The 14,829-nt window shown below is 37.8% G+C and overlaps 1 protein-coding gene across 1 annotated transcript; it reads left to right on the top strand.

The window, feature by feature from the left end:
- Positions 1-2,376: 2,376 nt before the first annotated feature.
- LOC115415145 (hydroperoxide isomerase ALOXE3-like) lies at positions 2,377-14,125 on the top strand. Its single transcript, XM_030128619.1, has 14 exons — positions 2,377-2,523; positions 3,785-3,989; positions 4,078-4,159; positions 4,256-4,378; positions 6,071-6,174; positions 6,261-6,433; positions 8,395-8,538; positions 8,649-8,852; positions 8,948-9,034; positions 10,732-10,898; positions 10,981-11,102; positions 11,191-11,291; positions 13,678-13,848; positions 13,946-14,125. The coding sequence occupies exons 1-14, from the start codon at positions 2,377-2,379 to the stop codon at positions 14,123-14,125; spliced, it is 2,010 nt and encodes a 669-aa protein (XP_029984479.1).
- The last annotated feature ends 704 nt before the right edge of the window (positions 14,126-14,829 follow it).

The following is a 14,829-nucleotide window of genomic DNA, read 5'->3' as shown; positions in this document are numbered from 1 at the left end:
AAAACACTTCGAACAGGTTTTTAACTTCAGCTTTCAGAGTTTTTATGTTGTGTATAAATCACTGCTTTACATCCAGCTAAACCTTATCTGAACACCAGAGGTGATTTCTCACAGACTGCAAGGGAAGCCCGGCTTCCCCTAAAATTCAGAAAATTAAATGGTCAAATATGTTCGGTTGTGTTGACATTTCATTAACTACAAATGTGTTAGAACACATTCATCTCACAGATGAGTTCGTTCAGAATCAGCTTTATCACAAATCAGCAGACTGGATGTTGTTCACTTCTCATACATTCCCGTTGCGCTGTTTTCTCATACGATCTCTGCTCAGTGCATTTGTCCGTAGACACTCAGCGTCCATGCACTTCAGTGGGACTGAGTGGAACAGTTTTTTTCTTTGCCTCAAAACTGGACGGTAATTAGATAAATGCCACAATGTTGTCCCGCCCCCGGACACTCAGCGTCTCTGGGGGTGAATGGAGCTGTGGGCGGAGCTTGGCTGGGCTGGACACCAGGCTTCCACGTGCTGATTGGAGGATCAGTCCAAAGGCTGAATCCCGTTTGATTGACAGCTATTTTGAGATCTACTCCTTCACTGACACAGTTCAGTTTAATACTGTCACGCATTCTGCTGTGAAATCAGAGAGAAACCACTACGAAATTACTCGTTCATTTCTTGCACTGTAAATAAAACACACTCATTGTACTTCCTTGTTTCAATTTAACATAATTTCAATGTTTTCTTGTTTAGTTGGTACGATAAGGTCACTGAAAATTTCCTTAAAAATGAACAGAGGGCCAAATTTATGTTCAAATAACTTGACTTTTTTTTTTTTTTTTGATGTAAGCCGACAATGAGCTTCCCCTCTCTGAAAGACGAGCAGCTGCCACTGGTCTGAACACTGAACTTAGGTGGATCTTTTGTCATTTGTCATAAGTAGAGCCCGGATAAGGGTCATGTTTAGGGTATATTTAACCCTGTAAAGCCTGAACCATTAAATCACTGACAGAAAATTCTAGGTCTTTGAAACTGGAGCCTTCATTGGTCCTTCTGAACAACCAAAAAAATATTTTTTCAAATATCAATTTCCATGTATGAGTTTCAATTTTGTATCATATTTGATACATCAGGTCTCAATGCTCAAATATTATTATTTTTGAACAAACAAAAACATAATATAACATAAACATGAGCAGCCCCTGAAATATACTTTTTTAGGCAAGTACCCCCAACTCTCACTTAAGCATTTTTGACTGAAAAAAATTAGGAAAAATTTGTTCCTGTGCCAAACAACATATATTGAATTGTAATATATAAAAAATAAAAATAAAACAAATTAAGTGCAAAATATAAACTGAAAAGTGCCCTCTTTCATTGATGAGAAAAATAAATAAATTGGTCATTAATTAATAAACAAACCCTTCATCAACAAAAAATAATTACGGTACTTAGCTACTCAAATAAACAAATTTTTAATAAAACAAAATAAAAATGTTTTTAAAATGTTACCACAGCTTAAACAAGATGATTGACAATAAAACTATTATATGAATGTATTTATTGTGTTTTATATTTCAGCATTAATTCTCATTATTTATTTTATATTCAGTACATGGTGACTTATTTAATGTATCTTTCCCCAAAAAAATTCAAGTACCCCCTGGGCTTCTTCCAAGTATCCCTGGGGGTACGCTTACCCCACTTTGGGAACTTCTGGCCTATGCGATATGAGCTTTACGAGATGAGCATGAACCAGAGCATTAACGTGCTGTTTCTTGCTCTGTTTTATTTCAACCCCAGTCACAGAACATATAACTGATGTCAAGGTCAAACTGTGCTTGAGTCACTGTGGACGTGTGGAACATGGACATTATGACTCAGCTACAGAGTGAAGAAGGAGTTGGTTTGGTGTTTGACATTTGCACTGTAAATAGACGGATGGGTGGAGGGGGGTATAAATGGTCCGAAAAGTAGGAGTATCGGACACAAAGAAGGAAAACAAGGACTTGCATTAAATATAAAGAGGTAAGTGAAGCAACCTCCACTTGAAAGTAGGTGTACTTGTATTTTCTCATGTAGTACTATGAGTGGTTTAATTAATTCAACATCACAATACTTCACAGAAAAGTGTATCGAATGAGAAAAGTACACAAGGAACCGAATATGGACTTATTTATTTGGACTAATTTAGATATTTATTACATTGGTTTAGTGTAGATATATGCACTTGCCTGGAATTAATTAATTAAATAGGCACTGAAATAAAAGAAATATCTAAAAACAAATAAAGGGGCAAAACGAGTTGTTATTATTATGAGATTCATTACATTTTTTTTTTTTTTTTTTTTTCGATAAACAGCCTCTACTGACTGACCATGGCTAAGTATAAAGTAGAGGTGACGACCGGTGACATGGACTACGCAGGGACGTGGGATCGCATCTACGTCACCTTAATTGGGACAAAAGGCCAGAGTGAGCGGACTGAGTTGAACAGCTTCGGCATCAACTTTAATGCTGGAGCGGTAAGTTAACAGCGCTGGTAAACTGACATTTTAGAATAAATAAGTCAATTTAAAGTTAATAAAGTTTATACTGAATGTTACTTAACCCTTAACCCTGTAAAGCCTGAACCGTTTATTCACTGACAGAAAATCCAGTTCTTTGAAACTGGAGCCTTTATTGGTCCTTCTGAACAACCCCAAAAAAAATAAAAAATTGAAATATCAATATCCATGTATGAGTTTCTAATTTTGTATTATATTCGACACATCGGGTCTCATTGCTCAAACATTATTATTTTTGAACAAACAAAAACATAATATAACACACGTCTAACAAATTGGTAATTCCTTTTCAAAATTGACAAAGTTCTTCCTCCTTCCTCATTAATGACAGGCTTGTAGTGTCACTGGAAAGGCCTCTGGTGAATGAATTCCTCCCCCCTCTTGGATTATCTGTGTATTGCATGTATCTAATTGTATACATCAGGTTTTTCAAGGAAAAAAATATCACATTGATCATGTAGAGGTCTTCAAAACTCATGTATCAAATATGATACATTTGGTGTTAGAGGGTTAGGAGTCTGAGTGTATTTTGGCCGTTTTGGAATACTTTTGATTTTGCCTTCATATCTGTCATCAAAAAAGTGTTTATCTTGCTTTATGTAGTATTTCATTCAGCACAACCTCATCCATGTGACTGTACAGTTATTTCTTTTAATTTGGCATCTTGTATTAACACACTAAACCTAAAAATCACACAAAAACATGAAATCTGAGTAGTGAAAAAAAATGACATTTTTTACTGTTTTTCACCAAAAACAGGTTGAACAAACCATTTTCATAACTTAGAATGGCCATGTTAATAGAAAAGTTCAAAACAATAATTTCAAATTTAGCAAATTACAAAGTTATATACTAATATTTAACCCATAAAGACCCAGAGCTACTGTTGTGATAGTCCCCAAATTGCTTTTTTCTCTATATTTAACATTTCTTAATTGATTTGTCACCATTTATTATGAAATAATCCTCTGTATTTGGCATTTTTCCAGTGAAAATCTGGTATTTTCCAATATTTAATAAACTGATCATGTAGATGTTCATAAAAGCTCAGATTAAAGTTGAGGGTTATTATATCAAAATTGTTATGTTAAATTACGCTATGCTGTGTTACGTTATGTTACGCTATCCTATGTTACGTTATGTTACATTATGTTACGTTATGTTATGCTATGTTATGCTATGTTATGTTATCTTATCGTATCTTATCTTATCTTCACAGGTTGAGACCTTCACTGTAACGACACCATTCTCTCTGGGAAGAATTCTGCTGCTCAAACTAGAAAAAGACTTTAAGATTTTCCTCCCTGAAAACATGTGGTTCTGCTCCAAAATAGTGGTGACGACCCCAGAAGGAGACGTCATCCTTTTCCCCTGTCACAGTTGGATGTATAATGGAGACGTAATAGAGATAAGAGGAGGAAGAGGTCAGCTTAAACTTCCATTTATGAGTAGTTTTTCCCAGTTTAAGTAGTGGTACGTGCACTGATTGTTTCATATGTTTTCATGTCTTAGCAATGAAGATTTTCGAGGATGACCATCAGCTGTTGAACGAACACAGGAAGAATGAACTGTTACTGAAAAGACTCATATTTCAGTATGTTTTTTTTTTTTTTTTTTTTAATGTAGCTCAGCCTGCATTTACGGTGTCACGTGGTTGATTCTTCTTTTTTTGTTTTTTTTGTTTTTTTAGATTTGAGAGTGTTGTAAAGGGGCTGCCACATTTCTCTACAATTAATGATGTTGCTCGAGTCCCGGTGAATCTCTGCCTCTCGACGTCCAAACTATCAGAAACACAGGACGTGCAGAGGAAGACGTGAGTCACTCTGGTTCTAATAAACTCTTACTCTTTATTTCTCAAACACTGTACTTTTCTTAAATCTTTAAAGACTTAGACCTATTTTTGCTGCAACTTCCATTTTCATTTTTCTCTACATCTAATATTTTTTAAGCTATTTATTGACTAGCACATCGACCTATGAGAATCCACGGGTTCTAGATGTGGTAGTTTTTATGCTATTGTGTATTTGTGCATGCTGTACCTCATTTGTCCAGCAGTCACCGCCAAATCGTTTTGGTCATAGCAACATGATTGTAAGGCTGTTGTATTCCAAAATCACTAATATCTCCCAAAATATCGGTCCTATCAACTTGCCATTTTTGCTAGTCCGTTCTTTGACCAAAAATACATAAGTATGACAAACTGCAGCAGTCAGCTCTGTACGGATTTTGTGTGAATCACCGGACACACACACATGCACACAGAAGCCACTTGGCTTTTATAATACAGTTAATATGACTGTTAGCATTTTTGCATTTTTTTGTGAAAATCAGATATTTTCCTATAATTTATTTCACTGATCATGTAGCTCAGGGGTGCCAAACTCATTTTCTTTTGGGGGCCACATTTAGCCCAATTTGATCTCCAGTGGGCTTGACCAGTAAAATAATAACATAATAACCTATAAATAATGACAACTGCAAAAAATAACATTAAATGATGAAACTACTTTCATTTTACACACTATCCAAAACAAAAAAGATGTGAATAACCTGAAAAAAACCCTGAAATTTCTGAAGAAAAACAAGTACAATTTGATTAATATTATGCCTCAACTTATGATTTATACATGTGCATTACAGATCAGATCTACCAAGGCACAAACAAGCAGAATAATGTTAAAATTGCACTTATTTTTCTTTAGACATTTCAGGTTGTTCAAATTTGTTCAGGTTATTGACATTATTTTGTTAAAGGATATCAGAATTTAATGTTCTTTGCAATAAATTGGTGTTGCCATTATTTTTAGGCATAATGTCATATTATTTTTCTCACATTAAACCAAGAAGAAAATTTGGAGTCATTATTTCTAGGTTAATATGCTATTATTTTGAGTTTGATGCCCTTGACTGTTAATATATTCAGGGTAATTTTTGCATTTTGCACTTTGTAAATTCATCCCACGGGCCAGATTGGAACCTTTGGCAGGCCGGTTTTGGCCCCCGGGCCGCATGTTTGACACCTGTGATGTAGATGTTCATGAAACCTCAGAGTAAATTCAAAGCTTATGAAATCAAAACAGAGAAAACTGAGGAAAGTGACTTGTTTAGCAAAATACATCATTAACTGAACACAAAAACAAGTGTCTACAACCACTGTCATTTGTCAAACTCCATGGGTTTTACTGGCGAATCAATGTTGTAGAAGATGACAGTGTTTCTACGTTCACTACGGAGCCTCTGAACGTCCAAATGGGTCAAATCTGATGACCATGAAAAGATGACACTGTATTTTACACCAATTATTTACATGAATTAATAGGATTAATGGTCTGGAAGTCATTAAACCATTTAGATTAGTAGATACTATTAGGTGCCGAGGGCTGTTTAGATCTCAGTGGGTTAGATTAATTTATTTATGCATTTTATTTTCAGTCACATTTTTGCTGCTCAGAGATAATTCATTGAGGTTTTCAAAACTGTGTGCTTTTTTTAATATTCACTACAGGATTTTTGAGTTCATTCTTAAGGGGATGCTCAGATCAACAAAAAGATGGGAAAACATTGATGACCTGAAAAAAATATTCTGGCACCACAAGACACAAATATCAGGTAGAAACTGACAGATAATCCTTATTAAACTGTGTCCTGGATGCTATTAATGATAAGAATTTTATTGCCAATTCTTGTTCTTCAAGACTATGTGGCAGAGCACTGGAAGGAAGATGAGTTTTACGGATTCCAGTTTCTGAATGGAGCTAATCCCAATCCAATAAAACGCTGTTCAGAGCTTCCTCCAAACTTCGCGGTAACAGAGGAGATGATGAAGCCGTTCCTGGAGGAAGGAACAACTCTGCAAAATGAAATGGAGGTATGGAAGATGAGTGGTTATAAAAGATAGATTTATCAATGAGGCCTCTGTAGCCTATTTTTCATCGGATTCCCAGGAACTTTTATACAATGAATATATTTACCCGGGTAAGAGAATTCCTGGTAATCCGTGTGCTTTGTGTTTCCATTGCCCATATGGGTTAAATGACAACCTGAACCTGAGTAATGTTCACATTTGTCTTCTACATCTGGGTAGATGTTGGAAAGTCTGGACTTGGAGTAGTGAATCCTGTGCACAACCTTAAATTGAATGAGTGAGGGGCTAGCACAATTGGAGACTTTGCTAAAGGTGAAGACACACGACTCGATTTTCGGCAGTCGGACATCATCGGGTAGGCCGGTGAAGTCGGTGACATGAGTCTGGTTGGTGTGTTCTCTGCGATCAGCCATCGTTAATGCCGTCGCCAGTCTTTTCAGCTGATTCAGCATGTGTAATCGGCCACTACCCATCGTTCAGTTGGACCAGTCGGATTGGTGGAGGGATAGCCCTTGACTAGTGAATCAGTGAACGAGAAGATTTCATGTGAATACAACTATGCCAAAGTACTTCACACTATTATTGTCTCCTGTAACAGACCATTCACTGCTCATATCGTATCTGAATGAATGCCGGTCAGTGTTGCCTATGAACTTCATTCATTCCATGAAGTGAACACTGTTTGCATTGTTAGCATAGTGCGATTTCTCCTTAGTTTTCACCTGCGACATCTTTCTTCTTCCACAAGAAGAAGCCCGAGAGCTGACAACACCAGTATCTTCTTATTACTAGCCATCTGTTCAAGTACAACAACAACAACAGCCCATCTTGACTATTCAACACTCTCTGAGGACATCGACCTCTGTGTTTTGGTCTAGAGCACAGGTGTCAAACATGTGGCCCGGGGGCCAAATCCGGCCCACTAAAGGGTCCAGTCTGGCCCTTGGGATGAAGTTGTGAAATGCAAAAATCACACTAAGATATTAACAATCCTTTTAATTCAGGTTCCACATTCAGACTAATTCAATCTCAAGTGGGTCAGACCAGTAAAATACTATCATAATAATCTATAAATACTCACAACTCCAAATTTCTCTCTTTGTAAATGTAAATATTTTCATGTATTTACACTAAAACAAAGTATAATTTTACAAAAAATGTGAATAACCTGAAATGTTTTAAGAGAAGTAAGTACAATTTTAACAATATTCTGTCTGTTATTAAATGTTTTGTGTATTTGTAGACCTGCTGTGATCTGTAAGTTATAATGAACATGTGGAAATGATAAACTGAAGCATAATATGGTTAAAATTACACTTATTTTTTCAGTTTGTTCATGTTATTCACATTGTTTGAAAGGATAGTTTGTAGATGCAAAAATTTTCATCATTTAATTTTACTTTTTTCACAATAAAACATAGAGAAAATTTTGGAGTTGCATTATTTATATATCATTATGTTATTATTTTACTGGTGTGGCCCATTTCAGATCAAATTTAGCTCAATGTGGCCCCTGAAGAAAAATAAGTTTGACACCCCTGGTCTAGAGAGATGTTCTGTCATTTTCCAGTTTTACGTCTCGCGCAAGTGCAGAACATCCGCTGAAGTGGGCTACCTTTGCTGGTTGGCAGTTGGGTTGGTTTGTCTTCGCCTTTACATTACGTACAATCTCCTCCCACCAATCTTCATTAAAGTTAACACCCAACTCTTGCTTCCATGCAACTTTTCCAGTCATTATTCTTTAACACACTGCCTTGCCTCCAAGAATCTGAAATGTCCTACCCCCTACTAGGAACTGTTTTCAGGGAACATTTTGCTTAGGATAAGTTTTTAAATTTCAGTGGAAACCTGTTGAGATTTTTCAAAGTTCCTTGTAAAGTAAAAGTTCTTGCGGTGGAAAAAGTCACTATTCATTTTACAAGATGCTCCATCTTGATGTCTTTTCTCCTCTTTTTACCAAACAGAAAGGAAACATATTAATCGTTGATAAGAAGATAATGGAAGGAATACCAACAAGAGTAATTGATGGTGAACCTGTGTTCGTGGCTTCGGGTTTCTGCTTGTTCTACGTGACCCCAGAAGGCAAACTGAGGCCGATTGCGATACAGGTAATAATACTGAGAGTCACAGGGACAACTACTGGTTATATGTTATTGGTGTTCCTCATGGTGCTATTTTCAAGTCCCTAATGAAATACGTGTTTTTTAATCCATCCCAGCTGCGACAACAACCCTCGGAGACGAACCCCATTTTTCTGCCCAGTGACTCAGAGACAGACTGGCTGTTGGCCAAGCTGTTTTTCAAAAGTGCTGATTTACTTCACCATCAGCCAGTCTATCACCAGCTGAATACGCACTTCGTGGGAGAGTCCTTTAACCTCTCCACAATGAGGAACCTCCCTGAGATTCACCCTATCTACAAGGTATAGCTAAAAAGGTTGGATTGGTGACCTGATTTTTGTCATTGGATTAAATGTGATTTCAGTTCCAATCTAATGTTTTTCCTTTTTCCGTACAGCTGCTCATCCCACACTTTAGATACAGTCTCTACTCAAATGTCAATGGCCGAGGAGTTCTTTTCTCACCAAAGGGACCATTAACCAAAGTATGTCTTTGATGTCTTAACACGAAAAGACCCAGAACAACCTTTGTGTCAACTTCTAAATTATTTTTTCTCTAAATCTAAACTTTCTGAAGTGATTTATCGCCATTTATTATGATATTACCCCTGCATTTTGCATTTTTCAGTGCAAATCATGTATTTTCCTAAATTTCATTCATTGATCATGTGCATATTCATAGAAGCTCAGAGTAAATTCAAAGGAAAACTAAAGAAAAAGTGACTTTCCACATTGACTACAGAGACTTTGAAGCTGTTTTCAGACCGGCCTGCCCAGTGTTGGAGCCAGTTCCCACACCAGTTACACTAGGAACCGAAGTGCTTGCCCATGTTGCCCATGTTCATACCATTATGCGAGCCCATGACATGTCATCGACAAAGGGCGTTGCTCTGCCACCAAAAAACAAGAGAGATGTTGTATTGCTACTGTTTTGTCCCTCAGCACTTACCGTAGGTGTAGTAGGACCTGGGGTGCCGATAAGTGGGGGTAAACGTGACAAATTCAGGGGACCCATAGAGCAGTGGAGGGGGTCCAGTGGATACAAGTTAGAAGTTGTGAAAATTTCGTATAAGATCTGCTGTATAATAGAGGCACAGAAGTCAGGAGTCGGATGTTGAAAGCATGTTAATTTTCAGTTTCGTGTCACACTAGCGTAGGCAAGGCAAGGCAAAGCAAGTTTATTCATACAGCACATTTCATGTACAAGACAATTCAAAGTGCTTTACATAAAACATTGAAAGCATTACAGCAGTTAAGCAATAAAAAGTATAGGCATGAGGGGAAAAAAAATGCGTAAGTGAAATTATGTACGGACCGCACTCCACATACATATACCCCTCCCCCCAGGCCAACAGATACTGATTTATGAAGGGTCCACAATGTTTATGCTTCCATGGGGCCCACAGTTGGTAGCAGTGCCCCTGAGTAACACAGATGCATAATGGGATAGGTTGTAGGACAAAAACCGCATGTCTACAAGTGAATGTACGAACGGCGATAAAGATGACACAGAACTCTCCAAAGATGGCTTTTATTTAATGCAACTCAGCACATTACAACTCGGTTCCTCTGCCATTTTCCACACGTTTCTTCGGTTTGGTTATTTTTCTGCTTATGACCTGAATCAACTCGGTGACGTCCATTCATGTTGTCATGGTTCCGCTTAGTAAAACCTAGTGTTACTTGGTGCCCGAAAATTTGGTTCCCGAATTCTCATTTTCTGTGTGAACACCTCAGCCAGTTCGAGATTAGATGCAGGAACCGGCACCGGCACGGTTCGTTGTCAGCCTGAAAACAGCTTGAGAGTCCAAATTAGCTATATCTTTTTTTTTTTTTTTTAACTTAAACTTTTATTGGTTTTTCAACAAACAAAAAAAAAGAGGCCAATGGTTTGACTTGCATATCAATATAGATACCTGTACAAAGTGCGTAGAAAAAAAAATTACAGCATATATGGCTATATCTGATGACCATGACAATTTTCACCTCATTTTAGGTCAATTATTTACATGTATGAATAGGATTAGTAGTTTGACAGTTATTAAACATTTCAGTTCAGTAAATGCTTTTGGTCGATGGTGGATGTTTGGGTCTTCGAGTGTTAATATTCACACACTCTTATAACAAATAATGTCAACACCGGTTATTCTTCCTAATGGACATGCTTTTAACTGGACCTCAGAGCTCACTGGGATACGACGGTCTGCTGGAGATCATGAGACGGGGTTTAAAAGAAGTCACCTACACCTCCCTGTGTCTGCCAGACAACATGGCCGCCAGAGGACTGGAGTCTGTCCCCAACTTCTACTACAGAGACGACGGTCTGAAGCTGTGGGACATTGTCAACAGGTGAGAAACTAAAAGGAATTAATACTATTGATGGATTGTATTGCTGTTCTTTAGTCACATCCCTTTGTTTTACCATTACCAGATTTGTCAAGGCTGTGATTGAGTACTACTACCCCTCAGACGATGACGTACAGAATGACTCTGAGCTGCAGACCTGGATCGGTGAAATATTCACTCATGGTTTCTTAGGCAACAAAGCCTCAGGTTTGGGACCCACGTTATCAAAGTATTTACCAGGATATGCGGTATAAAAGTGGCAAATACTACTTAATAATCACTGTGTTGCTTGCAGGGATTCCAGAAAGCTTTAATACTGCTGAGGAAGTGATCAAGTTCATCACTATGATCATCTTCAATTCATCTGGTCAACATGCTACAGCAAACCATTCACAGGTGACACTAAGTTGAACCCTTTAACAACAGCAGTCTCTCCGGCGCTGCATTTTGCACTTTACATCATTCAGATTACTGCAACTCCTGATCTGTTTACGCTATCAACAAAATTCAAACGGCATTGGAAAGCTGAGATCCTGAGCTTTCCTACACTATATAAAACTTTTCAGCAGCAATGTGGGACTCTATTACAAGTAGAAAGGAACTGTTTCAGAGACTTCCACACAGGCTAAAAAACACCTAGAAATAATAAAAAATATGAATCCATAATATGGCTATTGACTGTTCCAGACCAAAAAGCATGTTTGACAAAACGTAAAAAGTTTACTTCTAGAATCTCAAAAAGTTTTGTTATGGACATTTACAGTTGTTTCTGTTAATGACTATACTAAAAACTGCAAGTCTGTTGTTATGGCCTGGGTCTAGGGGTACGATTCTCGCTTGGGGTGCAAGAGGTCCTGAGTTCAGATCCCGGACGAGTCCCCATTTGTTATGGCCAGGTTGTTTAGACCACAACAGCACATGGAAGACCACATGGTTGTCTTGCGTTCAAAAATGATTATTCTTTAGAATTAGAATAGTCTTTATCGTCATTGTAACATGAAACATGTACAACGAAATTAAAAAAGTGTCCACCAGTCAGTGCATAATAAAAACAACACAGGCACAAATGTCACAAAAGTAAATAAATAATTATAAAAACAAACACACACAGCCATTCATTCAATCATTGCATGATCTCCATCACTGTATATATGTGTTGCATTACAGACTGCTTTTTATGGCATTTAGGGTGGTTATTGCTGTTGGATAAAAACTGTTCTGTTTGTTCTGAGTCTGTTTGTTTGTGATCTGATTGTCCTATATTGTTTGCCTGATGGCAGCAATTGGAATATGGAGTGTCCAGGGTAAGAGGTGTCCTTCACAATGCTCTGTGCTCTTTTGACACAGCGGGCACTGGGAAGGTCATCCAATGAGGGGAAGGGGCAACCGATGATCTTCTGTGCCATGTTAATGACCCTCTGGAACGCTTTCCTCTGGGCTTTATTGTAAAAAGACAAGGGGCCAAACCATGACTGACAGTTGTGAAGCCTCGCAACCCAGAGAGAGAGAGAGAGCAGGCAGAGGAAGCCTGGCTTAAATGTCTTTCCAACCAGGTGTGGCTTGTTGGCAATCTTCAGTCAGCCACACCTCCAAGTCACCAGACCATACACTCCAAGATAGCACCAGATGGAGCCAATTCTCTGGAACAGAGACAAAACAAACAGTACCAGGCAAACAACTGGTCAGGGCCATCACACCATTTTTTTTACTTCTTTACTAAAACACACTGTTTAAACCATTTAGTATTTATAATAATGATAATTAATGGACAGATATTGAAAGTGAAGTTCTTCCTCAAAACAAAGGCGCAAAAGAACTGGCAAAAAAAGAGACATTTTCTGACACTTTTATTGCAAAGAAACCATGAAGACACTTGGGCGTGTTAAAGGGGATATCTAGGAGAAGACGGTAATTCTAGAAATTGAAACAAACTTGCAACAAATGATAATAATAATAATAATAATGATAATAGTAATACTTCTTGTTTGTATGGTGCTTTTCGTGGTACTCTAAGACACTTTACGCACAGCAGATGAAAACAGAAGCCAAACACATTGAAAACAAATAAAAAGTAGGTGCAAAAGACAGGTATATGAACGTAAAACAGTTAAACATTAAAAGCAATCTTAAATAAATTAGTTTTTAAAAGGGATTTGAAGGTGCTGAGGTCGGAGCAGTGTCAGATGGTAGGTGGGAGGGAGTTCCAGAGGGTTGGAGCAGTATCCTACCATAATGCATGTTTCGTGTCCATCTGGTGTCCGTCCGCCCGATCGATGTTGCAGCACAGGAGGGCGTTTGGGTGCAATGCTGCTGTTGCACCACAGGAGGGTGCCATGCTATCGTACAATGGCACCACAGGCACAATGTTGCTAGTATATAAATAATAAACAAAAAATTATAAATAAAATGTCAGATAGATTTATATCCTGATTTTATCTAACACTGATATCATGACATGGGGGAAGCTGTGGCCTAGAATGCTGGGGAACTGGCATGTGACCAAAATTCCTTACACCTGCAGAGAAACTGTCAGCTGATGTACCCTTGAGCAAGGCACTTAACCCCCACATTTGCCCTTCAGGTGCCTGACATGGCAGCCCACTGCTCCTAATCTGCTTTGTGTGGTGTGTTCCTGTGTAATCAGCTAATGATGAGTTAATTCCAGAGGGTCATTTTCATCGTGCGTTGCATGTCTACATGTATAATATACTGACGAATAAAGATTCTTAATTCTTCTTAATGACGAGCCCATGCCAGTCATATTTTCATTTTCTTTTCTTAGTTTGACTATTACACCTGGACGCCCAACGGCACGCTCCTCTTGGTGACACCTCCTCCAACCACAAAGGGCCAATCAAACATGAAGTCGATCTTGGATTCCTTCCCAAATATCGGAGACACAGTCATTTTTGCACTAACAGTGTTGACGGTTTCAACCAAATACACAGACTTTGTAAGTTTGGCATAAATATGATGAATCCCTTTCAATAAAATTCCTTTCCTGTAAAAGCTAGCAAATATTGTTCTAAATCTGGTTTCTTTTCTTGCAGGTCCCAATGGGTTCATACCCTGAGGAGCGATTCGATGAACCCGTCCCCAAGCAGATAATCAAAGACTTTCAAGCAGAACTGAAACAACTCAGTGAAACTATTGACGCAAGAAACTCACGACTTGAAGTTCCCTACAATTATTTCAACCCCAGTCAGATTGAGAACAGTATAAATGTTTAAAGACATCTGAGGGAGGTTTTCGTTGTAACTCTGAATGTAAATAAATGTGCCAACACCTGTTTTGCATGGGGGTAGATGTGTTAAACTTACAATATAAAGCAAAAAATACCTGTGGTGGTAATGGCTACGTATGAATTTATGGATTGATTTTTGGGTAATTTGTGTATAAAGATTCAGATTTTTATCATAAATATATACATGTATAACCAATAACCAGCAATAACCTGACAATCAGTTAAGGTGTATGTCATTAATGTTGTGTCTTTATGGTCTGATTAGTAATTTAACTGCACAAAAATGAACAGAAACAAATAAAAAAATAAATCAGGCTGTTGTTGGTCTTATGTTTATAATGCAGACCTCCACTATTCTGATGCTCTGCTCTTATTGGTCTTCCTCTTTTCCTCTGTCACTACACTTGGATTGTCCTGTTGCATCTTTACTTCTTTACACAAATGATCAGTTTTAATCATGTTTGTGACACGAGCAAGTGTCAAACAGGTGAAACAATCAAATTCATTGTTAATAAAACATGATTTCCATCACAAGTTCTGTTTTTTCAAAGTGCGTTCTGTATTGTCTTGCATCTGTCTGCTGCCTCTCTGCCACATCGTTACTGTAAATGAAGACTAGTTCTCAATTGATTTACCCAAATTAAATAAAAGTGAATGATCTACTACAGGTTTGCATGTATTAAAACGTGT

The sequence above is a fragment of the Sphaeramia orbicularis genome, chromosome 24 (genome assembly GCF_902148855.1).
Source record: "Sphaeramia orbicularis chromosome 24, fSphaOr1.1, whole genome shotgun sequence".
Taxonomy (NCBI): Eukaryota; Metazoa; Chordata; class Actinopteri; order Kurtiformes; family Apogonidae; genus Sphaeramia; species Sphaeramia orbicularis.
The sequence above is the reverse complement of the archived record's forward strand: the minus strand, read 5'-3'. Positions and strand labels throughout refer to the sequence as shown.

Excerpts from the sequence above, each read along its gene's own strand:
- LOC115415145 (XM_030128619.1), top strand. The coding sequence starts at position 2,377 with ATGGCTAAGTATAAAGTAGAGGTGACGACCGGTGACATGGACTACGCA. Across the intron at positions 6,434-8,394 it reads CTCTGCAAAATGAAATGGAG|AAAGGAAACATATTAATCGT; the intron begins GTATGGAAGATG and ends TTTACCAAACAG. Across the intron at positions 13,849-13,945 it reads CAACCAAATACACAGACTTT|GTCCCAATGGGTTCATACCC; the intron begins GTAAGTTTGGCA and ends CTTTTCTTGCAG.